The sequence below is a fragment of the Peromyscus leucopus genome, chromosome 14, assembly GCF_004664715.2.
Source record: "Peromyscus leucopus breed LL Stock chromosome 14, UCI_PerLeu_2.1, whole genome shotgun sequence".
NCBI lineage: Eukaryota > Metazoa > Chordata > Mammalia > Rodentia > Cricetidae > Peromyscus > Peromyscus leucopus.
Window position 1 is genome coordinate 71,358,622 of NC_051075.1, and position 26,146 is coordinate 71,384,767.

A 26,146-nucleotide genomic window follows, 5' to 3' on the forward strand; every position below is an offset into this window, starting at 1 on the left:
TTACCATCAACTTTTAATTCAGTGGTTCTCAACCTGTAGGTCACAACCCTTTTGGCAAACCTCTATCTCCAGAAATATTAACATTATGATTCATAATTGTAGCAAAAATACAGTTATGAAGTAGCAATGAAAATAATTTTATGGTTGGGGGTCATTACAACATGAGGAACTGTATTAAAGGTTGAGAACCACTGTTTCAATTGTTATTAGATTCTGCCTCTGGATTAGGAGCTCAGGCCTGGTGAAAACCCTGCTACCTAATATCCCCCAAAACAGAACTCTCTAGCAATTACTGCCACCACCTCTTGCTGAATGTTCATTCTGAGCCACAGGTAGTTACTTTTTGCACAAGCCTGAAATGTGGGTAATGCTTTCCACTTTAGAGAGTATCAGAAACAGCTATGAGAGAGGCTAAGAGGCTGCCTAGGGTCACAGAGCTTCAAGTGGCATCCCAGAAACTCCTCTTCAAAACACCATGGTGCCGGAAGGAGTGGAACCACACACACATTTCAGGCAATAATCTAACCCACAGCTTGGAGGGCCACTGGGAGTCACTGCTGTGTAAAATAAGGCTCCAGCCTCAGTGGTATTTTTGTTTGTTTGTTTGGGTTTTTTTTGTTTTGTTTTTTGAGACAGGGTTTCTCTATGTAGCTTTGCGCCTTTCCTGGAACTCACTTGGTAGCCCAGGCTGGCCTCGAACTCACAGAGATCCGCCTGCCTCTGCCTCCCAAGTGCTGGGATTAAAGGCGTGCGCCACCTCAGTGGTATTTTTAAGAGACCCAAGAAGGTGAACTTTGGAGACCCAGAGCTCTGGAGTCAGCCGCAGTCCGGTATTAGATGGCTGTGTGACCCTGGAAAGACCTTCAGGTCTCTTTGGGCGGTGGTATTCTCATCTGTAAAAAGAGGATAATGGTGGTGAACCACACGGGACTGTAGGAATGACTGCTGCAGACACAGTCTCCAGCGACAAGAGGGTGGGGCCCTGTTCCCTGGCAGTTTTTATTTCTTCACGTGTGCATTTTTTTTTTTTTCTACCAGTCACTTGAATCTGCTGGGAATTCCGATGCATCTACTCAAGTGTTGACTGTCTTCTTTACTAGAACAAAGCTGCATCACGTTAGGCGCCTCATCTGTCCAGCGGATTTTGTCCAATCTTTTTTAAATTAAGTTTTGCTTAACTGGAGACCAAACCCAGGGCTTTGTGAGCACTAACCAATGCTGTAGCACTAAGCTATGGCCAGCTCCAGTCCAGTTTCTTGCTGAGTGCCCTGAGCTGGTGCCAGGCATTCAGTAAGTGGAAGATGGTTCCACCAAAGGCTGTGGGTGTTATTCTTACTGTTACTACTGTCTCAGGGTTAAGTGTTCAGTGAAACCATGATGACTTCCTTCCATGCCCCAAACCTATTTTCAAGTGTTACCTGGGGTTCTAAAAGGTAAAAGGTGTGGTCAGAGAATAGTGGCACATAGTTGTATTCCCAGAGTGAGGAGGGTGAGGCAGGAGGATTGCCACATGCTCAAGGCCAGACATGACATTTTGAGACATGAGATCCTGTCTCAAAAATTCAACCTCCCCCCCCAAAATCACACATGCACATACACACACACTCCACAAGCATGCTTTTGAATAGTCATTATCTATTATAATTTTGAGCCTTGGTAAAACTTGATGAACTGCTGGGCTATTCCACTGGGCATCTACTGGGCATCTAAAGAGCGAAGTCTGGATGACAAGGGAACATCTTCTGTTGCCTTAATCAAGTTTAGAATGGGAAGAGGTTTGGGTGAGATGTGGCGGGCTTTCTGTCCCACCTGGGAGCTTGACGTATGCCACAGATGGTTTAGAAACTAAGACAAAGCAAGGAACTCGAGGTCACTTTGTTGCCATCAACCACACAGAATGATGCAGTGCGTAGTTTGTGAATTAAAGGTAAGGGAAAGAAACGTACAGGTTCCAACTCCGGAAAGCGTTCTAGAAACTGGGCCACATAAGTCACAATGGACTGTTCATCCGGCATGTCCACCATGATGTCTGTTGAGAGAGACACAGCATTAGCAAAGACACATGCTTTCTCCATAGGACCCGCAGGGGGTTGGCGAGGAAGGGACACACACACATCAGCAAAGGACTTTCCTTTTCCTTTTCTCCTTGAAGAAATTTAGGCTCAGAGAAGGGGACAATGCCTTTGACTAAAGTCCCACAGTTAGCTGAAGGGCAGAGGAAGCAGGATGGAGAACCTGGGATCCTAGGCTCAGGATTTTGCCCCTCCTTCCTTCAGTCTTGGTTCACCTCACTGTGAGCAGTGAGCTCACTGCTGGTTCCATGAATAAGTACATCTGGTGACCATGATAACCTGCTGCAGGGGTCACAAAATTAATCACCCAATGTGGAGAGCAATGTGACAAAACAGAGTCACACACCTTCGAAAGGAATGTACTCCCCTAACTCTGACATTGTGCAGATGGGAGCTGGTCCTTGAGGGATGGTCAAAGGTATGCTGGGTAAGTAAGATGTTTACAGTCATACTATATTCAAAAATGATCCTTCCTTCTTCCCTTCTCTTCCTCCCCTTTTTCTTTCTCTCTCACTCCTCCCTTTCCTTTTCTCCCTCCTTCCTTTCATCTACAGAGTTGGGGATCTAAGCCATGGCCTCACACTTGCCACTGAGGTATGACTTCAGCCCCCAAAGAGATCATTTCTAAAATAACCTCAGTAACTCAAATATGGAAGAGCTAGGTAAGTTTAGTATGTCAACAGGTGGACTATTATGCAATATATGTAGTATATATTGCAATATAAATATATAACTGGAGATTATAGAAATATACTACCTAAATATTAATATATATGAGTGAAAGAGACAAAATTATACATATACCAAATGATACCAATTATGTAAAAATACTATAATTAGATGTACAGAAAAAAGACTATAACATAGGAAATAATTTTTTTTCTTCATTAAGCTTTTATTTTTATTTTCTGAGTTTTCTACCTGGAAGAACAGATGGTATATTTGTAATAACAATAATAATAAAAGGACAGAGAGGGTCACTGTACCTTCTGGCTCCAGGAGCCTGGGAATGTGCAGGATATCGTGTGCAATCCTGAAGGCCCTCTCTAGATTCTCCCGGGTGGAATCTTCCAGAGCCTGCTTCATGTCCACCAGGCTGGGGTCAATGGCTTTGATGACAGCCAGGAAAGCCAGCCCACTCCTCCAGCTGCCCGCAAAGTCCTGGACTGCCACGCCATACCTGACAGAAAGGAGCAGGGACAGCAACAACCCAGGTTAGTAAAGGAACTAGAAGAGGAGGTCTGCACACAGTAGCCTCGCTGGCCTGAGGGGGCTGGGTGAGTTTCATCTCACCCTGTGAAGACACCCCAGCCCTGACCACCAGGAGGACCACCCTGAGAATTTTCCAAATGAAGCAGGAGGTATACGTTATCCAAAAGGTCAATAAGACCCTTGGTTCCTATGTTTCTAAATACAGAAAGGAGAGATTTTTACACTGCACACATCACAGATGATGATGAGAAAGGGACATGTGGGGAAGTGCCCTGTTACAGACAGAGCCAGAAAGATCCAAGTTCCTATCCCAGCTGCCCCTCTGTGCTTCTGGCTCTGTGGCCTTGGCCAGGCACACACCCTTTCTGAGCCTCTAGCACTTAAGTTAGGGTGAATATAGGATGAGCTTGTGGGATGCTGTAATGGGGAAGGGTGACGTTCCCACAAGAATGGTCTCATCTAAAGGTGAACTCAGTGTGTGAAGCAGAGTACAGAAGCCACACAGTGAGTGTCAGCCACCAGCATCATGAATACACATAAAATCACAACTTTTTTCCCCTCACGTGTATGCATGCGTGGTAGGCATGTTTGTGTGTGTGTGTGTGTGTGTGTGTGTGTGTGTGTGTGTGTGTGTTTGCATGCGGGGTGGGGGGAGGTGCATATGTGCGGAAGCTGGAGATCAACATCAGAGAGTCTTTCTTAATTGCTCTCTGTTGTATTCACTGAGGCAAGGCCTCTTACTTGAACCCAGAGCAGACTGACACGGCTATCCTGGCTAAGCCGGCTTGCCCTGGGGATCCCTCTGTCTCAGCCTTCTGAGCTCTGGTATTACAGACGGGCTGCCAAGCCTGTGGGCACTGGAAATATGAACTTTGGTCCTCATGCCTACCCAACAAGTGTTTTAACCACTGACCCGTCCCCCCAGCCCTAAAACCATAACGTTCAAAGTGAGGGGCAAAGAGAACCATGCCAGGTGTGGGTTCTCTTTAGAGTCCATCCTTTCATGTCTTATTCTGCTCATGGAACTAACAAAAATCTAAGACCTTCCAATGTAGACACAACTGGAGACTCCCAACAGGTTACAAACTCTCTAAGCAGAGCTCTTGCAAGCCTCGGCCCATGGCACCTGATCAGAGTACATTCTCAAAGCCAGAGACCCCAACAGTCACATCTAGACAATTTTTAGGAAGGCTGTAAACCAAGCCAAAGCCACCAGGTGCCACATGCACTTGCCCAAGTGCAGGGACGCATGGGTACCCAAATGGGGCCACAGAGAGAACGCTCCCATCCCCCAGATGCCATCTCTCTTTCCTACTCGCATGGCCCCTGGCAATGAACTCTCTGGTTTGATTTATTTTTAAACATTTCTTGGTTTTTCACAGTAATCTATTCTAATCATTCACACTCAACTCCCTCCACCGATCCCCCAAAGGCCTAGCCTCTTCCCAGCCCCTGGGAGGTGTGCAGAAATGTATTAAGTGGCTGTTAGGAGAGGCCCAAGCTGTTCTCCCAAATTCTGTCACGACTGTCTTGGAAGGCAGTGAATGATGTCACCACGTACCGGGGGAAGCCTGGACAAGTAAGTGAGACACCAGCAACTACCCCCTAGGGTGTCCACAGAGGAGCTGGGATGTCCCCGAGTGGGTGTGGCTTTCTCTACACTAGCCTGGCACCTCTGACCATATCCCAAAGTTCACCAGTAAAGGGACTGACGGAAGGCTGCTTTAACAGGGCCTATGAAACGGTAAGAGTGCTTACTGCACAAACCTGGGCACCTGAGTTTGAATTCCCAGCACCCACACAACAATCCAGGCATAGCTGTCCATGCATGTAAGCCTATCCCTGGGGAGCAGAGACAGGAAGGTGCCAAGAGCTTGCTGGCCAAGCCTAGCAGAAATGGTATGCCTCTGATTTAGTGTGAGACTTTGTCTTAGGAGAATAAAATGGAGAGCTGTAGAGGAAGACACCTGATGCTTGCTCTGGCCTCTGTGTGTGCATGTGTGGGCGTGCCCCACACACTTACATGTACACACCACACACGAACTGGAATAGCACATCACAGCCCTGTTCTGATGGTTTATATAAAGCACAGGGCCCATGGACACCTAGCACCTTAGCAGACAGAATTTGATTTGCCTTACCACCCCCGCCCTCCACCAGGGTCCATGTGTAAACATGGAAACAGTCTTGTGGGATGTGGTACGCCCATGGTGGACAGCAGTGGGCCTAAGGCAGGGAGAGGTTGGGGAGCAGGAAGACTGCAGCTTACTTCCTCGTTTTCCTCTGCACCCACGCCAGCAGGGTCTTGATGGCCTTCCTCTGGTCTTTCACTGATATCGCCACACTCCTCTCTGTGGTCGGGGTGGGTGGGTAGGAGGAGTCGGAGTCTGTGCCCCCCGAGCCAGGTGACAAGCTGGAAGATGGGGAACTCCTGCTGAGGTTGCCCGTGAGCTCCTTTATCTAGAGAGAAAAGGGCAAATCAGACCCAGTGACCCACAAGGGACTCCTGGCCAGATGGTCCCTCTGACCTGCATCCATGAGACCCTGGGTGGAGAGTCTAGGTTGTGTAGACCTGGTTCTCAGTATATGAGAAGCTTCTCCCGAGATCCCTGCAGCTCTCACCAGTCACACACACTCGTCCTGACCACACTCTGTCCTGTTCTGCTATAACCTGGCACTCCCAGAATGCATCATGCTCCTTCAGGCTTCACTCTTTCTGTTCACTCTGGGCCCGCTGGCTGGCTGTCCCTTTCCTCCAGCATTGAACTGTTACCACAGCGTCCATGTGAGGAATGCAGAAGCTCAGGCCTGCCCCACAGATTTAGACGGCATCTCAGCACCATGCCCATGCAATTCATATGCATAGTACATCTGAGAAGCATTGCTCAGAGCACACTCCTGTTCACACTTCAAAACCCTGCTCTGGTCACTTCCTTGGGTATGTTTTCCTCATTCTGGTCACCCATTTGTGGTGGTTGTCCCTGCTTAGAGCTCTTACAAAGCCCTGCTCACACCTCAATTGTGACCTCCACTGTAGAGCAATATGGAATCCACGTCTCTTTGGGATTCCCCCAAGAAGACAGAGCCCTGTCTCTCTAGAAACTCAACAGACATCTAATGTATGAGTGAAGGAAGCTCTGGGCTCTATTTAAGGCATTTAACACATTTCCTTGATGTCCCCAGCATCTCTCAGGAAGCCAGGTCACAGAGTGACTGGGTCCTGTGTGAATTCGGTCCAGTGGGCAAAACTCTCACACGCTGCGAATTTTGTGACCACGGCTGCATTCGCCGATGTGGGGACAGAGGCTCAAGTTCAAGGCTTACACAGGAAGGGATCCACAGCTCCATACAGTGCTGGTGTAAGTACTTCTGGGCCACACCGGCCCCAAAGCCCCTCTAAACCTTCCCTTTGTGGCTCGCCTTTTTCACTAAACCATGAGCCCCAGTCTTCACCTCGTGGTTCTCATTCAGAAAATGGAGACTCCATGGGAACTAAGTCTCATGGCATCCCTTGCTGTGTGCACGCTGTTCTGTGGTTAGAGCGACGTTCAATATGACGGCTGTGGGCCAGAGAGCAGCGGGCTTACCTGGAAGAAGAGAATGATGTTCCATATCAGCCCGAGAACCAGTGAGGGGTTGCCATCCGCTATTTCTGCTGCATCGATGCTAACCAGCTTGACCTGGAAGGAAGCGATTGATGAGCACAAAACTCCAAGGAGTCTGATCTACCACCTCCACTGCCGTCCAAAGCCTGATGCTGCTGACTGCCTGGTGCCATTTGTCACTGTCAAAGACCACCTCTTGGGGGACACCCAATGTGTAAAACTGTATTTGATTAAAAAAAAAAACATATATAGTGCTTACTATGTGTGGACAACGCCCTAAAGCCTTACAAGTGCTTATGAGTACTGACTCAGTTTACCCCAACCACAAGTCCATCATGTTGGCACTTCTCTTACTACTGTGTGTCAGGAGGGCATTCAAAGTTTCCACCATTCTCTTCCAAAAAGGGCGGGCCCAGGATGGCTGCATGCCACATGAATGCCATCAAACCTCTTGATGTGGCACACCCTTGACCACCTCAGAGCACCAACACCAGTCGTCAGAAGCACAGAAACAGCGGGCCCACCACAGCAAGGGACTCTGCATCTGTACAGAACGCTCTACAGCTGGCTGTAACATGCCAGCCTGAGAAACTGCCCAGAGGTGACTCGCTTATTTCACCTGTGTCTGACCACACAAAGACGTTCCTGGTGAACCCCTAAAGGCTACTTGCAGCCCCTGAACCTGCAGCACCCCAGTATCTAGTTGGGGAGGTGCATTTTCCCAATACCCACAGTCTGCATTTCACACCTGTGCCTGTGGAGGCTAGAGGTTGATGTCCTGTCTTCCTCTACCAGGCTCCACCTTTTTCTAAAAAATTTTATTTGCTCACTTATTTTTTTATGCAAGTTTTAGCTACCAAGTATCAAAACTCAGGTCATCTTAAGCAGCAAGGGCTTGACCCACCAAGCACCCTGCCAAGCCCATTCTGCATTTGAACACACACACAGGGTCTCCTGTGTGGGCTCAGGATGGAGGGCCAGTGCCTACAGCCACCATTTCATTCTGCACACAGCCTCTGAGCCGAGGTCCAGCCTTCTGCCAACCTCTCTGGAAAGGGCCCCAGAGCGAGCAGCGTGAGCGAGGCCGTGCAGGCCATCCAGGACTCTCCTCCTCCTCCTCCTCCTCCGTTTCCTCTCCCCATTGAACAACCCTTCACAAATGGACACAGCTGTCTTCAGCGGCAAGGGGGATGGAGTGAGCTAATCAGAGCAACCTTTTAAAAGCCACGCTGCAAACTCCATCCCGGGACACGTAGGGGAGGAAAAACGTAGAGAGGTTGTCATACAGCAGTTTTCCTCTCCGCTCTCCCTCTCCATCATGGGTCTTTAAACTGCCTTGGCTCGGGTCTCTGATCTTATCGGTTTATTGGGGGCTCTGACAACACCAGTTAGGCCTGGGGCAGCCTAATTGAGACTGACTGCCCAGCTCCCTGGTTGACGGGCCGTTCACAGCCGCTGCCAAGAAGGTAATTGAGACAACACGGGCTCATCGCCGGCAGACCGGAGACCAGGAAGGAAGTTGTCAATACTGAGAGGAACACGGCCCATCAAACTCAGAGCCAATATTCGGGCCATGTTCCTCCACCATCATTTACCCCACATAAGCAATCACTTGTTGGGACGCTCCTGTCTGTTCTCCAAGTTCTTCCTGGAAATATCCTCTGGTTTGCAGAGATAGAGAACATTCCAGTCCAGTGAACTGCAAATACTTAAAGGGACTGCATCCTCATCTTCAGTGTGATGTCCCCTTCTTCTTCCATCCATGGTGATGGACGGACAATAAAATCACCACACTGCAGCTCTCCAGGGACCCTGCCCCCTCCTCTTCCCCCTAACTCAGCTTGTTCTGCCTCACTGCACACAGTGAGATCGCTGGGTTAGGGGACCACCCTTTCTCTCCTCTGAGCGGACAGGTTTAGAGAGGTGACTTGGGAGCTTTCACGACAATGGCTTCCCAAGGTAGTTCCTTGAATGCTCTCAGTGTCCCCATTTCAAAGGTGACAAAGCCAAGGCTTGGCCCGAGTAACTTAACTGGAGGTCCGAGATGGTCCCAGGGGGAGGCTCTCTGTAAGCCACAGTTGAAGGGCAGGACGAGTGCACACTGGCTGGTCCCAGGACCCCAGAACTGTGGGCACTGCCACCAAGGACCCAGCAAAACCACTGAGGCCTGCCCTTCTTGGAATCCAGACACAAATCCAGTGGCACAAAGTGGGACAAGCAAGGCTCCCTAAGTAATTTTGTGCATTCTGGGAATGGGACACAGCATGCTTCAGGGAGGTTATCTTGTCCTCTCCATCATCACCTTCCTCCTAGGTCATCATCCCCCTGCCTGGGAAACGAAGCCGAATGAGGCACTGTGCTACCATCCATCCACGCTGAGATGTTTCTAAATGTTGCTATAAAATAAATAAATAAAAGGGAAAGTGGGGTCAATGGTCCATGGTCCTGTGAGGGTGCTAGAGCAGACAGCTTGGAAAAGGCTCACACAGGGAGTACAGAAGGGCAGGCCTTCTCAGCCTCTGCCACGCTTTCCCATGGCACCACGTGCACTTCGATTCCTCTATGGCAGGAACACCCTCACATGAAGACTCCTCAGGCCACATAGCCTCATCTCTGTGGGGCTGAGGCTCCTCTTTGTGCCTTGGAGTGCCAAACAGCATGTTGCCTGCATGAACGCTCTTTCCTCTGGACCCCAACCATCTCCAAGGCTCATGTGCATCTTATTAACTGATTCTCCCCAATGCTAGGTATAGCCCGGGTCCACAAAAACACTCAGATGGAAGCCTATGACATGCCTGGGTAACTGTGACCAGACCCACCCACGTGGGCATTAACAGTGGGAGACCATCTCACAGTCTACTAAGGCAGAAGGAGAGGAGTAACCGAGGCAGGTGTGTGAAGGCCCCACCCATCTCCTCTCCCAAATAAGGGCTCCTTTGGAATTCAGAGGGGACACTGCTTCAGGAAAGAAAATGGATGGAACACAGGCGAGTGTCATCACAAGTCAGTCAAGCCAGGGAAGTGGCAGAGAACGGCCACACCGCATTTGGCAGGCGTGGACACACCACCTCAACAGCTCTCTGAGTTCTGTTTCTGATCCTTCTATTTAGAGAGGTATAAGATTTTCCCACAGTCCCTAGAAGTGAGTGGGGAGGCCAGGATTGGAAACTGAAGCCTAGTCACACTAAGGCAAGGCTGATCCTCGCTCAAGTAGAGGCTGACAGTGTTCCTGAGCCCACAGAGGGAGCAGCCCTTAAGTGAATCTGTGAAGGGCTTGTATTTTAAACAACTTCACTGAGATGAGGCCGACGTTTTCAAGCCTCCCATTTAGAGCATTTGATTCAATGGGTTTGGTATATTTGCAGACTTGTGTGAACACCACTGCAGCAGACTGTGGACCACATTTACCATTTCTAATCCTGCATCCCTCTACCTCCCCCTAGGCCTAAGCCACCACTAATCAGTCTACTTCTCCACCACAGGAATTTCACGTGAATGGAACCATGTAAGAAGCACTCCATGTCGGCCTGGCTTCTGTCACCCAGCACACTGTGCTTGAGGTCCTATGCTATAACACACCCCAGCACCAAATTATTTTTCACAACCAAGTAATATTCCACAGGAGTGCTGATCCATCCCTCAGCTGATAAATTCCTGGTCTGTTTCCACCTTTAAAGGCTCAGATACCAAAGGTGAACTGGGGTGTTTTATGGTCACCATCTTCTGAACCTTTGGCGTCCAGGACTTTCTCTACCGTGTGGTGACTAGGAGACAGATCCCCCCTCCTCTGTGGTGGTAACTGTGTTTCCCACTCCACTTGTATCCGGGGCTGTGGCTCAGCCCCAGGCTTGACATCACATCATTCTGCAGTGGTGAACACCTTCCCCAGGCTGGAGGAGAGCAGTCAGAAAAGCAGGGTCACGCCTGCTCCCGTCCTTCAGCAGGGTTCTGAGATGATCTAGGTACCCAGCTTTTCCCAGGCTCCATCCTCGAGTCTCTGGGTCCCTTCATGAGCTACTGGACATCCTCCACCCGGTTCCGTGTCTGCTGAGATAGTGCACACCTGCCTGTCTGACACACAGAACCTCGAAGGATCTGCACCTTGGGGTAATGTTTACTCTGTGCCAACGGGTGAGACAAGCTGAAGACTGTTTTTACTCAGATCGATCCAGAAACAAACCTAGTGAAAGGAGGCTTTGGGGAGGTCACCCCTGGACCCCCCTTCTCACCTGTGAAGGACATGAAACAGTTCCAAATGCAGATCCAGAAATCCTCACGACAGCCAGGCTGCTATCATTCCCTCTGCCACACTGACCGCCAGGTCCTCAAGTGCCAAGAGAAAGCTACATTCTAGCAATGAATCCCACAGCTCTGGGAACCCACCGGCTGCTGTCCCCTTCTCAGACTGCCTACCCACAGGCACAAACAGGGTGGGCAGGACACTGGAACCACATCCCAAAATGTAGCTTCTCCAAGTGACTTTCCTTCACCCCAAGCTTGGGAGGGGTTGGCTATTTCCGCTACTAAAACTTCCTACACTTCCCTCATGACCACACCAAACTTCAAAATTCTGCCCTTTCTCCCTGGGGCAAGCTTGTGTTATCGAGGCGGCCTTCAAATACTTACATTGCTATCTTTATCGAGGCGGCCTTCAAATACTTACATTGCTATCTTCCAGAAACTTAAGTGCTTTTGCTATGTTGTTCAACCGAAAAATACGATGTGATGAGGATTTGTATTCATGCAGCTGAAAAACAAGAGAAGATACCACTAAGCAGGTGCAGGCGCAGTAGCGCCCCAGGACCACAGTGGGCGCCTGTCCTTCACCATTTCCTTTTGGAGAAGGTTAGGGATGGTGTTGAAAACACTATCCAAATGCCACGGTGACACTGGGATCCTGGGACCTGACTCACTGGAGATGGGGAACAGGGAATCTCGACATGGGACAAATGTGTCTACTTTTCTCTCCAGCCAGCAGCCTCCCTCCTCTAGGGACCTGAAGTCACATGCTCTCGCAGCGCACGTGACTCTTTGGTTAGGGAAGCGAGCTTGCTGTCTTCCTCATCGCCGCTCGGCTCAGCCTCCCCAGCAGCAGCAGCAGCAGCAGCAGCAGATGTGGCTGGTTTCTGGCTAAGCACTTTTTCACATGGGGAGAATAGACACACAAAAGCCAGCTGCAGGCTGCAGCTCCAATCCTGACAGGGTGAGTTCTGCACAGAGTTGTGCACAGAGCTCTCCACAGACTGCCACAGTGAGCCTGTCTCCATAGAACACACATGCCAGTTCCACCTGAAAGGACCCACTGTGCTCTACCAATAGGCAGTGGAGGACTCTTTTTTTTTTTTGCTGAGCCGCGGGGTCAAAGGTCAAGGACATGAAGGTCGTTGCCATGGGCCCCGGCTTCAAAGTAGGAGCCTGCCTCTTGGGAACACAGAACAAGGGCTCAGAATTCGCTTTCTTACGAAGTCTTTGGGGGGCCCTGCAGCTTGTTCACTGAGACCTGCTGAGACTGCCTCACCCAGCTTTGCACAGCTGTCTGCCCTGAGTGCACTCACTGGCATCTTCTACGTCGTGAGTGTGAATGGGTGGGACAGAGCCTCAACCCCACAGGTCTGAGAAGAGACGTCGTGCCATTTGTTGTCTGTTTTGAGACAGGGTCTCTCTGTGTAGCCCTGGCTGTCCTGGAACTCATCATGTAAACCAGGCTGGCCTCGATCTCACAGAGATCCTCCTGCCTCTGCCTCCCGAGTGCTGGGACTAAAGGAGCGTGCCAGCACACCGGGCGAGAAGTCATGCTTTTCAAGTCGGGTCCAGAGCCAGAGCGGCTGTATGGTGCTGCATCTGCCATGGCACCTGCGTCCAGCATAAAGGACTGCCGAAGCCCAAGTAAACACGCACGCCTTGAGCCAGTTTCTCAACTTAAATACATCTGGCCTTAAAAAAAAAAAAAAAGAAGCTTTATTTTTATTTATGTGAGCATGTGCCCAAAGGTGCAGATGCCGGGGGAAGTGGAGGCCAGGGGACTTTGGATCCTCTAGGGCTGGAGCTACAGGCGGTGGTGAGCCACCTGATATGGACGCTACAAATCAAACTCCAGCAGTCCACAAGAGCAAAATCACGCTTAACTGCTGGGCCACTTCCCCAGACCCTATGACCAGCATCTCGGACTGGATCATTTGCCACCCTGGGGGGGGGGGAGCACATCTGACAATGCTTGGGAACATTTTTGGTGGCCACACTAGTGGGTGCTCCTAGCATTGAGAGGCTACCTATTCTCATCCAACAGCCTAAAGCCTAAAATTAGGCTTTCCCTAATTTTAAGCTGTAACGCTGGTTAGCACAAAGCTTAGCTAACTTGATCCATCAATTTCAATTCTTAACCATCACAGGCTCACTGAAAACACCAGGCATTCACTTACTTCTTTACCTACTAAAACAGGTTTGCTTTAAAAAACGAACAACAGACTGAAAAAGATATGGACCAGTAAGTAAAAGTGCTTGTCACGCCAGTCTGGTGACCACCTGAGTTCGATCCCAGGAACCCACAGGGAAGGAAAGAACTGACTTCCTCAAGTTGTCCTCTGATCTCTATATGTACACCTTATTACATGCACACACCCCCAACATGTGTGCACAAATACACAGTAACAAAATAATAATAATAAAAGAAAAACAGATACTACTCAGCTACATATGTTCCTAGCATTCATTTTCTTTAAGATTCACTTGTTTTTATTTTATGTATATAAGTGCATGTGTATATGTGTACCATGTGTGTGAGGTGAAGGTGTGTCTGCAGAGGCCACAAAAGGGCGTCGGATGCCCTTGAACTGGAGTTAGAACAGTTGTAGGCTCCCATGTGGTGCTGGGACTTGAACCTGCGTCCTCTTGCAAGAGCAGCCAGTGTTCTTAACTGCGGAGCCATCTCTCCAGCTCTCATGTCCCTCTTTATTTATTTTCAATTTATTTATGCATATGTGCGCAGGTGCCCTTGGAGGGCAGAGAGGAGTATGGGGACACTCTGGAGTTGGAGTTAGAGACCGTCAGGAGCTGTCCGACGTGGGTGCTTGGAACAGAACTTAGGTCCTCTGGAAGAGCAGGAAGAGCTCTTTGCTACTGAGTCACCTCACCAGTGCCCCACCTCATGTTATAAAGGAATGCCACCCTTCAGCATTCCCTGACACTGAGTTACACTCTGTGTGGATGTGTGCATGCATGTACACCCGACGTCATGGTTGCCTAGAGCCTTCAGGTGTTATTGGCCTATACACACCAGGCTATGGGCTACCGGCTGGTGATGGAACCTTTAGGAGGTGGGACCTGGTGGGAGAAGTTAGGTCTTCAGAGCCGTGCCCTTGAGGATGATATTGGGATCCCGGGTCCCTGTCTTTTTGCTGCCCCGAGATAAGAAGCTTCCCTGCGACACATTCTTGTGATGTACGGTCTTTTCTCAGGCCGAAAGCAACACGACCAAGTGGCCACAGCCACTTCTGAACCTACGAGCCCCAACAAACCCTTCCTCCTTGAAATAGCTGACTGGGGCGCTTTGTCACAGTGATGAAAAGTTGATGCCCAAATGAAAACGCAGCCTTTGGAAGTACTTCCTTTTGCATTTTTTCCCCAATACACCACATACCAGATTTCGCCCGGAGAGGACTTCCAGCAAAGCCATCAGGATTCTGCCATCTTGGATATCAACGAACAGGTCCGTAACTTCTAGAGGTGGGTCACACTGTAGGACAGGAGGAGAAGCAGCCCATTAGTGACCTGGGTGATCAGCAGAACTACTTCACCATGCAGTGCTTGCTCCAGGGAGAAACTTGTGGGACTGGAGAGATGGCTCAGGGGTTCAGAGCAGTGGCTGCTCTTCCAGAGGGCCCGGGTTCAATTCCTAGCACCCACATGGCCACTCACAGCTGTCTGTAACTCCAGTTCCGGGGAACCTATCACCTTCACACCAACACACATAAAGTTAAATACTTTTTTTAAAAAAAAAAAGAGAGAGAAATTTGCAGGCAGAAGGATCATCTGTGGAGCCAGAAGCCCATCGGCCTGGAAGGAACCTCTGGCCAGCAGGTGTGGGATAGCTCGGCAGGAGAGCTGTGTAAGGGATTCGGCAACAGGGAACTGATTAATTGGCTTTGGCGGCCACCTCACACGAGACCTCAGACCCCAGGGCTGGGTCACATTCAGGCTTCTGTTTAAGGAGAGAAAGAAATGGCACGTCCCCATTTGGAAGCTTCCAAAGCATAAAAGAATTTCGGGTCCAGGGTGACGATAGCTCAGTTGACAAAGCGCCTGCCACTGCACAAGCATGAAGACCTGGGTTCAACCCCCCGGTGCCCACATAAAAAGCTGTTATCCCGACGCTGGGAGGGAGACACAGAGGGACCCCTGAAGCTTGGTGGCCAACCAGCGTTGCTGAATCAGTGAGCCCAGTCCCAGGAAAAGACGCTGTCTCAAAAAGACAGGGTGGGTTGCTTCTCAGAAACAACACTTGAGGTTAACATCTGGCCTCCACACACACCCATTTTCTACCCATACACATGCATCAGCACACTCATTCACACACACACACACACACACACACACACACACACACACACATTCTGTTAGGGCTCATGGGAAATTACCTAGTGCAAGCCTTCACTTCAGATTTGGGGAAACTGAGGCTCAAAGAGGCTGGGTGATCATCAAATAGCTATTTGGTAAAATCCTGTTTCCTGTATCTGGCCTTCAATAGTCGAAATGAATGCAATGGAGATTCATGTAACAGAGAATCCAAAGCCTGCATTCTTGAGCTCCTGCGGCCTTGGCCAGAATTCTCCCTTACCTTTTGTCCAGGTTAAGGGAATGACTGGATGGATGCTTCATGTACCCTCAGGGACAATGGGAAACAGGATACAGTGCCCCTTCATAACCAGGGCAGTGGCAGCTCTTCCCAGTACACACCCACGGGTATAGAAAATCTCAACACAATGTTAGTTCAGCCAGCACTTTCTCTGGGAATGCCTCCTTCCTTCCGTGGCCCCTTGGTGGGCCTGCATTTTACTGCTTATTAAGGAAGGTGGCACTTCCTCCCCCTTTATATGAGTCCCAGTTCCCTGCCCCAGTTAGCCAAAATATAGGATGAGGCTACTTACAGGTGCACAAAAAAAGGGGGGGGCGTGGCCTCCAGGGCATCAGTGAGTCTGAACCAAAAGGCAATGTATTTTCTTTGCAAATCCTGCAGCCTCAGTCACATTCCTGGCCCGGCAGACTACTTCCTTTTAAAAGACCCCAACAAAACACCCCTGATGAATGGGCTAACAAAATTTCCAGTTAGCCGCCTGACAGGGGCAGAGTCTGACCCCAGGCTAATTTCCATCGGGTGTGCCTGGAAGGGCTGCAGCATCAAAGGCGACCTTGGCCAGAGTCCGCCGCTGGACGTCAGGGGGCTAGACAGAAACCACTCCAGCCCAAACACCCCCTGGACCAGCATTCCCCAGGCTTCAGGAGTCTGCTCTGGCTGGAGCCACAGTGCCCCTCACCTCCCCAGGGTTTTCTGCATGACCGAACTCCTTCTGTAAATTAAGGAATTTTTCCAGAAGCCAGAGACTCTGTAAATATTCCTGACAGCCTTCAAATTGCAGTTAAGCCCAATTCACCAAGGACTTCCTAGGTTTCCTTCTCATGAAAGGTTGTTTTTAGAAGTCTCGGGGCTGGAAATGGGGCCGTTAATTTCTCCCTGCTTATTACGCATCGCTTTCGGGTGCTGTCTGATTTATCTTCAGAATGGGTGCTACATGCTACCTACCCGACCCCGGCCCCCACCAAAAGGGACAAGGGCAGGTCTGGCCGAGGAGAATGTCCTTGACATGACAAATGCATGCTCCAAGAGGTTCACACTGGGTGGCAGGTAAGTGTGGGGCATTTGTTACATGACTCTCTGCTCTTTTCAGTATTTATTTATTTTTACTATAAAATGAAAGAAAGACTTTCTGGCTCTGCCTTGTCCCCTGCTAAGAATTCTCAACCAGGCTGACATGCATCAGGCATTAATTTAGGAGCTCACCAAGCTCAGATTTGGGGACTGGCTTTCCTTTTCTGTCCTCCCCAAAGCCCAGTCATGTTTCACTTTATGAGCAATGCCAAAAATGTGCCCACAGTCAAAACAACCAGCAAAGGATTTATCATGCTTCAAGTGTGATCCTTGTCATTTTCCATCTCACGGCCCAGACGCTCGTGGGTGATGTGACAGCACCATGTCACCCGTGCTGAAGGAGGGATGGGACACATGTGCCCGCTCAGGACATAGTCAAGTGTGAAAGTGAACTGCTTCAGTTGGGAGCGCTGCTTCCTGCTTTCTGATAACTGCACTGGTTTCTTCCAGATCAGTGGTTCTCAGCCTTCCTAATGCTGTGACCCTCCAATACAGTTCTTCATGTTGTGGTGACCCCCGACCATAAATTATTTTCATTGCTACTTCCTAATTTTTGCTAATGTTATGAATCATGATATAAATATCTGATATGTGACCCTTGTGAAAGGGTCATTCATTCAACAACCCCCTGGGGGTCGTGACCTACAGGTCTAGAACCACTGTTCCAGGTCATCAATGATTGTGCTCTTACCTTTGAAGAGGAGAGAAACGCTTGAGATTCCCTACAGTGGGGGTACAGCTAACTTCTAAAAGACGGGGAGACTAGTGGGGGAGTGTAGATGGAGAACAAGAGAGTGCCCATAGGGAAGAAGAGGTGGTATTGATACAAGAAGCATCAAATCATCTGGCTTTTTCCCAAGATGGTCTCATGTAGCCCAGGCTGGCCACAGACAACCTGAACTTCTGATTTTCCTGCTTCCACCTCCCAAGTTGCTGGGATTACAGATGTGTATCACCACATCTGGCTTATGTAGTGCTAGGAATCAAACCCAGGGCTTTGTGTATGCTGAGTAAGCACCCTACCAACTGCTCCCCATCCTCAGCTCCATATATCAGCTTAAAAAAAAAAAAAAAAAAGTCAAAAAGTGTGTTTGTTCCTGCAGCCGCAGGACACTTGAGACAATTATATTCCCAGGGCTCACAGGTCCAGCCTTACATGCACGGGGAGCTTGCATTTCTGCAGGTGACCCTCCCTTTTCTGAGTGTTGTTCACTTGCTTGCCTCTTCTCTCCTCCTCAGCTCCTCCTGCCTGGAACTGCATCAGCTGCCTCGGTGCCATGTGTACAGCAGCCGCTTGTGTGTGCAGCAGCAGCTTGTGTGTGCAGCAGCAGCTTGTGTGTGCAGCAGCAGTTTATGTGTGCAGCTTGTGTGTACAGCTTGTGTGTGTGTGTAGCAGCAGATTGTGTGTGCAGCTTGTGTGTGCAGCTTATGTGTGCAGCTTGTGTGTGCAGCTTATGTGTGCAGCTTGTGTGTGCAGCAGCAGCTTGTGTGTGCAGCTTGTGTGTACAGCAGCAGTTTATGTGTGCAGCTTGTGTGTACAGCTTGTGTGTGCAGCAGCAGATTGTGTGTGCAGCTTATGTGTGCAGCTTATGTGTGCAGCTTGTGTGTGCAGCTTATGTGTGCAGCTTGTGTATGCAGCTTGTGTGTGCAGTTTGTGTATGCAGCTTGTGTGTGAAGCTTATGTGTGCAGCTTATGTGTGCAGCTTGTGTGTGCAGCAGCAGCTTGTGTGTGCAGCTTATCTGTGAAGCTTGTGTGTGCAGCAGCAGCTTGTGTGTGCAGCTTATGTGTGCAGCTTGTGTGTGCAACAGCAGCTTGAGTATGCAGCAGCATCTTGTGTGTACAGCAGCAGCTTGTGTGTGCAGCTTATGTGTGCAGCTTGTGTGTGCAGCGGCAGCTTGTGTGTGCAGCAGCAGCTTGTGTGTGCAGCTTATATGTGCAGCTTGTGTGTGCAGCAGCAGCTTGAGTATGCAGCAGCATCTTGTGTGTACAGCAGCAGCTTGTGTGTGCAGCTTATGTGTGCAGCTTGTGTGTGCAGCAGCAGCTTGTGTGTGCAGCAGCAGCTTGTGTGTGCAGCAGCAGCTTGCAGACACAATGTAAAACTCAAGTTGCACGGCCAAAGAACGTGAGAAGGAAGGGGAAAGAGAAGAGCCACTGAGAAGCTGTAGAAGAGCTCAGGAAAGCCTTGGGACGTCTGGGCGCCCATGTCCTTCCTCATCCTCCCAGTCTGTTCTGGGCTAGGGGAGGATTCGAGGAGACCTGGCAGTGTGTGGCATGAAGCAGGCTGCCTGATACAGAGGACAGCTCTTAACTGCAATGTTAAAGTGGCTTTGCCTAAGGATGTGCACAGCTCTTGCATAAGTCAGTTCAAATGACTACTGAAGGCTGCTAACAGCCCCAGAGTGGACAGCTGGGTCGTGTCTGAGCTGGAGAGAGATGGTCTTCTGTCCATGGAAGCACTGGAATTGTTCAACATGGAACACCTTCCACTGTCCACTCATGGATTCTCCTCTCCAGCTACCCCGGTAATCATAGAGCAGCTGTGTCTGCTTCCCATGCTGAGCGTGGAGACCAGTGAGAGGACAACCACAAAGACACAAATGCACAGAGCCACGGGCTGGGGAGACGGCTTAGTGCACAGAGCCCTTGCCATAGAAGTCTGGGGACAGAGTTCCGACACTCAGAACCCAGATGTGGTAGTGTGCGTTTGTAATCCCTGTGCACCTAGGTCAAGATGGGAGGTGGAAATGGGAAAATCCACAGAAGCTCATGAATGGGCTAGGCTGGTGTGTGTGTAGCAGTGAGCAAGAGACCTTGTAAGGGCTGACACCCAAGGCTGTCCCCTGACTTCCACACTCTTACATACATTAACACAACCATGTCCACATACATACTAGACAGCACACAAAGTCACACACACACAGTCACACATACACAGTCACACACACACGCACGCACGCACGCACGCACGCACACGCACACTCATGTGCGGAGTGGTGTGGGGGAAGGGGAATCATGTCTCCTCCCTGCCGTCCTACAGAACATCAGTGTAGTTGCAGGTGAACACAGGTGAACGCTTCACTCACCAGCTCCCAGACCCCCACTTGCCTTTTCGAGGTGCAGGTTTATCCATCGTGTAAAAGTCCTCTTCTGCACATTTTCCCTCTCAACTGAAAACAAAGAAAGGCCATTAACCAGGGCGCAGAAGAAACATGGGCAAAATCTTGCCCTCCCTTCCCAGGGAGAGTCCACATAGGCAGATGGCAGACTGTCCCCTGCAGGGTCCTCTCTAGGGTCCCCAGCATGAACAGAACTCTTCACAGAAGCGGGGCACCAGGGCCATAATGCAGCACCTGATCCCAGGTTTCCAGCCCAAGCTTGAGCCTCTAAGTACCCCATGAATTCACACTGACTGTGAGTGTCCAACCATCCGGCTGTAAGGCGAATAGGCTCTGGCCGGAAGTGAAATGGTCACACACAAAGACACAGGCTAGGCAGCTGCCTAGAGGTAGGGGTACAGAGCCCTGCGATGGGGAGATGGTTCAGTGGGTAAAGCCCTGGCCAGGCAAGCATGAGGACCGGAATTAGGATGCCCAGAACCCAGGGAAAACCAGACATAGTAGAGAGCATCTCTAATCCCAGAGCACCTCTGGCTTGGTCCCAGGCTGGGATGGAGCCAGTGGTTAGGGATCGGGATGGGAGCTCTAGGATGTGCTGTGGTGTTGGAGAAATAGTCTCCCAGTCTTAGGGTCAGACTCCCTGTCACCTTCCAGCTTCCTGGTTCAGGCCATTCTCCCATCCCCACTTCTGCTCAGCAAGCTGAGGATGAGGTGTCCACTCCCAAGTTTCCAGGTGTTTTGAGATAAGGTCAAGGATGGCTTCCAACTCGGGACCCTCCTGCCTCCGCCTCCGTAGTTCTGGGATTATATGCATGTGTCCCCATGCCCAGTGCTGTAGCTTTTACTTTTAGAGCTAAGAATAGAAGATTCCGCAGACACTTGCTGCCTAGCCGTGGTGAGTGGCTGGCCCTAAACCGTGGATCCCTTCTGGAAGGGGAGGGCACTCTCTCACTGTGCTTCTTAGTAAGGACCACTCATTGTGCAGGACTGGCATCCATCAGTTATGTTCTGTTGTTTATTAAACCGTAGGCCTGACAACGCCCCCCACCCCCACCTTAGCAACAACAGTTGCTAGGAAGAAACTGTCCTAAGGATGGACAACAGGAAGCAGAGCTGGGAATCACCTCAGGCCTGCCCCCACATCAGCCGTTACCCTGGAGATGGAAAGTGTGTGTTCAGTTCCATCTCTCCCGGATAACCTGTAAGAGCAACAATGGCTTTTAAGAAATTCACAGGCCAGGCAGTGGTGGCGCACGCCTTTAATCCCAGTACTCGGGAGGCAGAGGCAGGCGGATCTCTGTGAGTTCGAGGCCAGCCTGGGCTACAGAGTGAGTTCCAGGAAAGGCATCAAAGCTACACAGAGAAACCCTGTCTCGAAAAAACAAAAAAAAACAAAACAAAAACAAAACAAAACAAAACAAAAACCAAGAAAGATTCACTGAGTGGGGCCTGGGGAGGTGGCTCAGTGGGTAAAATGCTTGCTCTGTGAGCACGAAGACCTGAGTTCAAATCCTCGGTGCCCATGTAGAAGCTAGGTGCCTCAGTGTATCTCTGCAACCCCGGTCTGGGGAATCCAATCGGTAAAAGGTGGGTCCTGGGGGACCCCTGGCCAGCCAGCCTAGATGGTACAGCAAGCCTCAAGTTCAGTGAGAGACCATGTCTCACACAGCGTGGAGAGCAATAGAGGAAGACACCAGACCACCTCTGGTCTCCACATGTGCACATCTGTATGGGTACATACCTATCCACACACATGCATTTTGCACACTCCTGTGTGTATGTATGCATATATATATATATATATATATATATATATATATATATATATATATACATATATACACACACACATACACACACACTCGAACACACATGTTTTACACACACATTCTTTATAGATGAATAAACTAGGGCTAAATGCCCCTCCCTTCCTCCCCCTCCCTCCTGAGCTCTGTGGTCCTAGCCATCCCAGACCCATTAAAGACCTAGGTGGTGTTCCTCTGAGGGTCATAGCACCAGAATCTATATCTTGATGCACGGTGGCCTATGGTGGCTGCCACCTTGGTGTCCAGCCGCCATGCCTCTCAGTGAAACTTTCCTGGGGTGCTGAGCCAGACAACTACTAATTTACCCCCAGATTACTAAGTTCCGGATTTCAGCACAGTAGAAGAACACACTCGAGATGGCAGAAAACATTTCATACTCCTTTAGCAAGGAGAAATTGAGAGCTAATTTGTCTGCCACCCGAGAAAAAGGCTTCACTTTTCCATAATGACTACAGTGCTTTTGGGCTCTTGGCCACATTATTAGGTAGATAGTGGCACCCATAAATCAGATTTTAATATTGTGCTGTTCATGCTTTTTAATTGAAGAGCCCGCAGACAGTAATTATGCACATAACTGCTTTCCTCTCATCCGTCTCCTTTTCTAAAGAAGGTCACTGACAAGTAGGCTTGAGATTTAAAGCTCTGATCCTGGCAGGCTGTGCTTCCTGGAGAGGGAAAAGAACGGTTGGCAGAAGTTAAGAGTTAGGACAAGGAGGCACTTGCTGAGATAACTGAGTCTCAGAATCCCAGAGACTTCCGAAAGCTGGAGCGGCCCAGCTCAAGCTCCAGTTGAGAATTGCCCACCTCTGTACATAGATCTATCTTGATCTTTTTGGTGGCTGAAGTTTTCCAGGATACTTCCTGGGCTACCATCCCCTGCTCAATGGATGCTGTGACAACTTTTAGTCTGCCACTAACAGGAGTGACACCCCAATTTGCAGCCTTGCATCGGCACCCCGGCACACAGCTCTTTGTGCACAAGCACGTGAATGCATTTCTCATCCTTGACAGCTCAAAGTGGGGCTGCTGGGTCTTAGTGGTAGGCACATTTAAAATTTTAACAGCCACTTCCAAACTGCCCTCCCCAAAGGCTGCCCGAGTTTATACTTTCACCCTCATCTGTCTTTAAACAAGTTTATGGGGATTGTAAAGTATTTACACACACACATTCAAACACCCAGGCTAGCTTCTCCAGCTGGCCTCAGAGAGAGTGAAGTATAGTCCCGGAACAGAAAAGCATTTAGTAAGAAGGCTAAGAGAGAACTCACAGCTTAACGGCGTGTGGGGGTACAAATGTGAATAGGGGTGTCTGTTGGTCTACACAGGCCCTACCCATCTACCCACTGATCCACAACCACATAACCTCTTCTCATCCATCCATTCAACCAACCACTTATCTCCTACCATTCCTCCATTTGTCTATCCGTCTACCACCCACATAACTACCCACCTATTCACCTGCCCAACATGGCATCCACTTACCCACTCAACCATCTACCTGTCCATCCACCCACTCACCCATCCATACTACCAGCTGATATTTATACATGGATTACTAGACGCTGGAGTGATGCCAGGCCCTGTCAGCAATGAAGAATTAAGCATTCACAGAATCTGCACTCCAAGAATTCAGACAAGGAGGAGAGAGGAACAAAGATACCACATGGTACAAATGAGAGGAAAAACGGATTAGAAGAGCCCAGGGTGACAGGGATGGAGACAGATGACATCGTATTCCATAGGGTACTCTTCGCAGGTCCTACAGGAGAAGTGGGACACAGAGGGACTCCTGAAGGCAAAGGCTGTGTATTCAAACACTGCCTGATTTAGAACCAACCCTGAGGTGGCTTTGCTTCTGTACCCAACAATCTCTTTGGGCAAACCTGCACATAGATCACCTTCCACAAGAGGCGTATGGTGATGACTGATGGCCAGCAGGGGACAGTCAGACACAGTCACAAACAGCAGACAAGTTCCAAACTGAAAGACGATATGAAGGACATAATTTCAGTGTTTAAAACTGGGACACATCACTCCATACACAGGAGAAGGGTCTGAGGGAACTCCAGACTGCCCTGCACAACCACCTCATGTCACACTGCACAACCCTGGGCAAGTTCACACTCTACAGAATGAGGACAGCCAGGCCGAGGAAGGCTATGGGAGTGCTTGAAGTCACCCTGAGACCATCCCTAGCAGCCGCTGCCTCCGGGCCGGTTTCCCTGGCCCTAGCTCACACGGCACACCCTGAACTTAGGGATGTTTGTCTGGTGTCTCGACAGAGGCCCAGTGCACTCGCATGGCAGTCTCCATTGCAAAACGTGCCCCCCTCCTGCAGGCATTCCTACTTCAGGCCTGCCAAGACTCCATAAACTTTATATAGTTTCCATAAATCCAACGGCCCCTTTTTTCCTCTCACGTTGTAAAGGCGTAGGAAACCGTTTCTCTGGAAAGGTCTGGCCGGCGCACAGAGTGGCTGTGGGGCCCAATGTGGGCAACAATGAAGTAATAACAGCCCTGTAAAATTGCCATCCCAGCTCTGCCTGGCTAGTGGGGGTGCAGGAGAAGCAGGGAGCGGGGCAGAGGGAGAACTCACCAGGCCCAGGACCCCAAAGACTAGGCAAAGGAGGGGCAGGAGACAGGAGGTCCTGCTGTCTAGCTCAAGGCCACAGGCCCAAATTCTCAGATACAATTCTGCCTCTGGCTTTGCCAAAAAATAGATTAAATCTGAAAATGGAAGGTGGAACATTCCTCCCATCTGCAAGCACCTAGGGGTGGGCAGGCTTAGGAGCTGGTGGCCACTGAGAAAGAGACATGTTCTAGGAGTTAAAATAGATTGCTTCAGATATAAGCATGGACCTCACCCCTCATCAAGGAAATTTCTCTTGGCAATAGACAGAAATCATTACAGAAAACCACAACCAATCAAAATGCTGAGTTGTGGAGTCTAGTCCAGTGGACATATCTACAAAGCACTTTAGCACCTAAGGCTCAGGCATCACTGAGGAAGAAGGGGCGGAAAGACTGTAAAAGGATCATAGAGTTTGCTGTTAAATTGTGTCTCCCAGGAATGTGGGAAGCTGCACCCATAAAGTCTCATCACTGTGATTGCCGAAACAGCAGAACAAGGACATAACAAAAGACATGCCAACATGGATGTGGGGGCAGGGGCAGGGGAGCCCAGGAGGCCTCAACCCTGCACAAAGAACTACAGACAACTAAGCAATGCCAAGAGGGAGGAGAAATAATCTTCCCCAGGGAAGAGCAGACCAACTGGTTATCCAATACCAAATGGTCAACCCTTAAAACACACACAAGTAATATTTTACAGACTGAGAAAGTTGTTTTATGTATTCAGGAATATAGCTCTCTCTGTGTGTGCGTATATGTATGTAACAACAACTAATGAAAAAAGAGGCTATGAATTTAAAAGAAAGAAAGAAGAGGTATATGAGAGGGCCTAGAGGGAGGAAAGGGAAGAGAGAAACGATGTAATTATATTAATCTCAAAAATAAAAGAAATAATTAAAACAAAGAGATTGTCTCTATGGTCATATTTCTCCAAAACACACTTCACATATAATATTTCCTCTGAAATATATCTGTTCTTACCAACCTTAGGGAAACACTTGATGGCTTTTGCTACTTACATAAAATTATAAGATCATTAAAAAAATTTAAAAAGTATAGAAAAAACGAAAATCTCTTTAAATTTCATTATTCCCAGAGAAAACACAGAAGCATGCTGTGTGCATACACAGCTAACACATAGATCCTCACTCAAACAATTTCAATGCGATCAGGCATGACTCAGTTTCTCAAAGTACTGCCTATGCTCACGACAGAGCCCCTGGAGTGATGGACAGTTAGAATGGTAATTTCTGAGCGCCATTCCAAACTTTAAAAAACACTTTTATTATTATTATTATTATTATTATTATTATTATTATTATTATTATTATCATTATCATTAATGTGTAGTGTCTGTGCACACGTGAGTATGGGTGCCCGTGGAGACCAGAAGAGGGCATCAGATCCCCTGGAGGTGGAGTTATAGGCAATTGAGAGTCGACAGACTTGGATATTGGAAACCAAACCACAGTCCTCTATAGGAGCAGCAGACATTTGTAACCACTGAGCCATTTCCCTAGTCCAAGACGTTTTTCTTTTGAGCCAGGATTCCACAGATCCCAAACTGGCCTTGAACTCCCTACGTAAGATAACCTTGAACTGAGAAAATGGGCATTTACTGTCTCGCCTGACACTTGTGATGCTCGAGACGGGACCCAAGGTTTCAGATATGCTTGGCAACCAGTCCATCATCTGAATCACATCCCCAAACCCTGTTCAAAACCTTCAGACTCACATGCTCTGTGGCAGGGGCCTGGGAGT

The 26,146-nt window shown here is 49.3% G+C and overlaps 1 protein-coding gene across 7 annotated transcripts in view; it reads right to left on the reverse strand.

The window, feature by feature from the left end:
* Clmn (calmin) overlaps positions 1-26,146 on the reverse strand; it is a 97,222-nt gene that overhangs the window by 14,458 nt on the left and 56,618 nt on the right. For all 7 annotated transcript variants that reach the window (XR_005092793.1, XR_005092794.1, XM_028859398.2 and 4 more), the window contains exons 2-8: positions 19,918-19,979; positions 14,526-14,621; positions 11,553-11,636; positions 6,872-6,964; positions 5,554-5,744; positions 3,059-3,252; positions 1,947-2,029 (exon numbers count right to left, since the gene is read on the reverse strand). Coding sequence is in view for 5 of the 7 variants with exons in the window: in XM_028859398.2 (XP_028715231.1) it covers positions 1,947-2,029; positions 3,059-3,252; positions 5,554-5,744; positions 6,872-6,964; positions 11,553-11,636; positions 14,526-14,621; positions 19,918-19,979 (803 nt within the window). In the remaining 2 variants the exon portion in view is untranslated. The remainder of the gene's footprint in view (positions 1-1,946; positions 2,030-3,058; positions 3,253-5,553; positions 5,745-6,871; positions 6,965-11,552; positions 11,637-14,525; positions 14,622-19,917; positions 19,980-26,146) is intronic.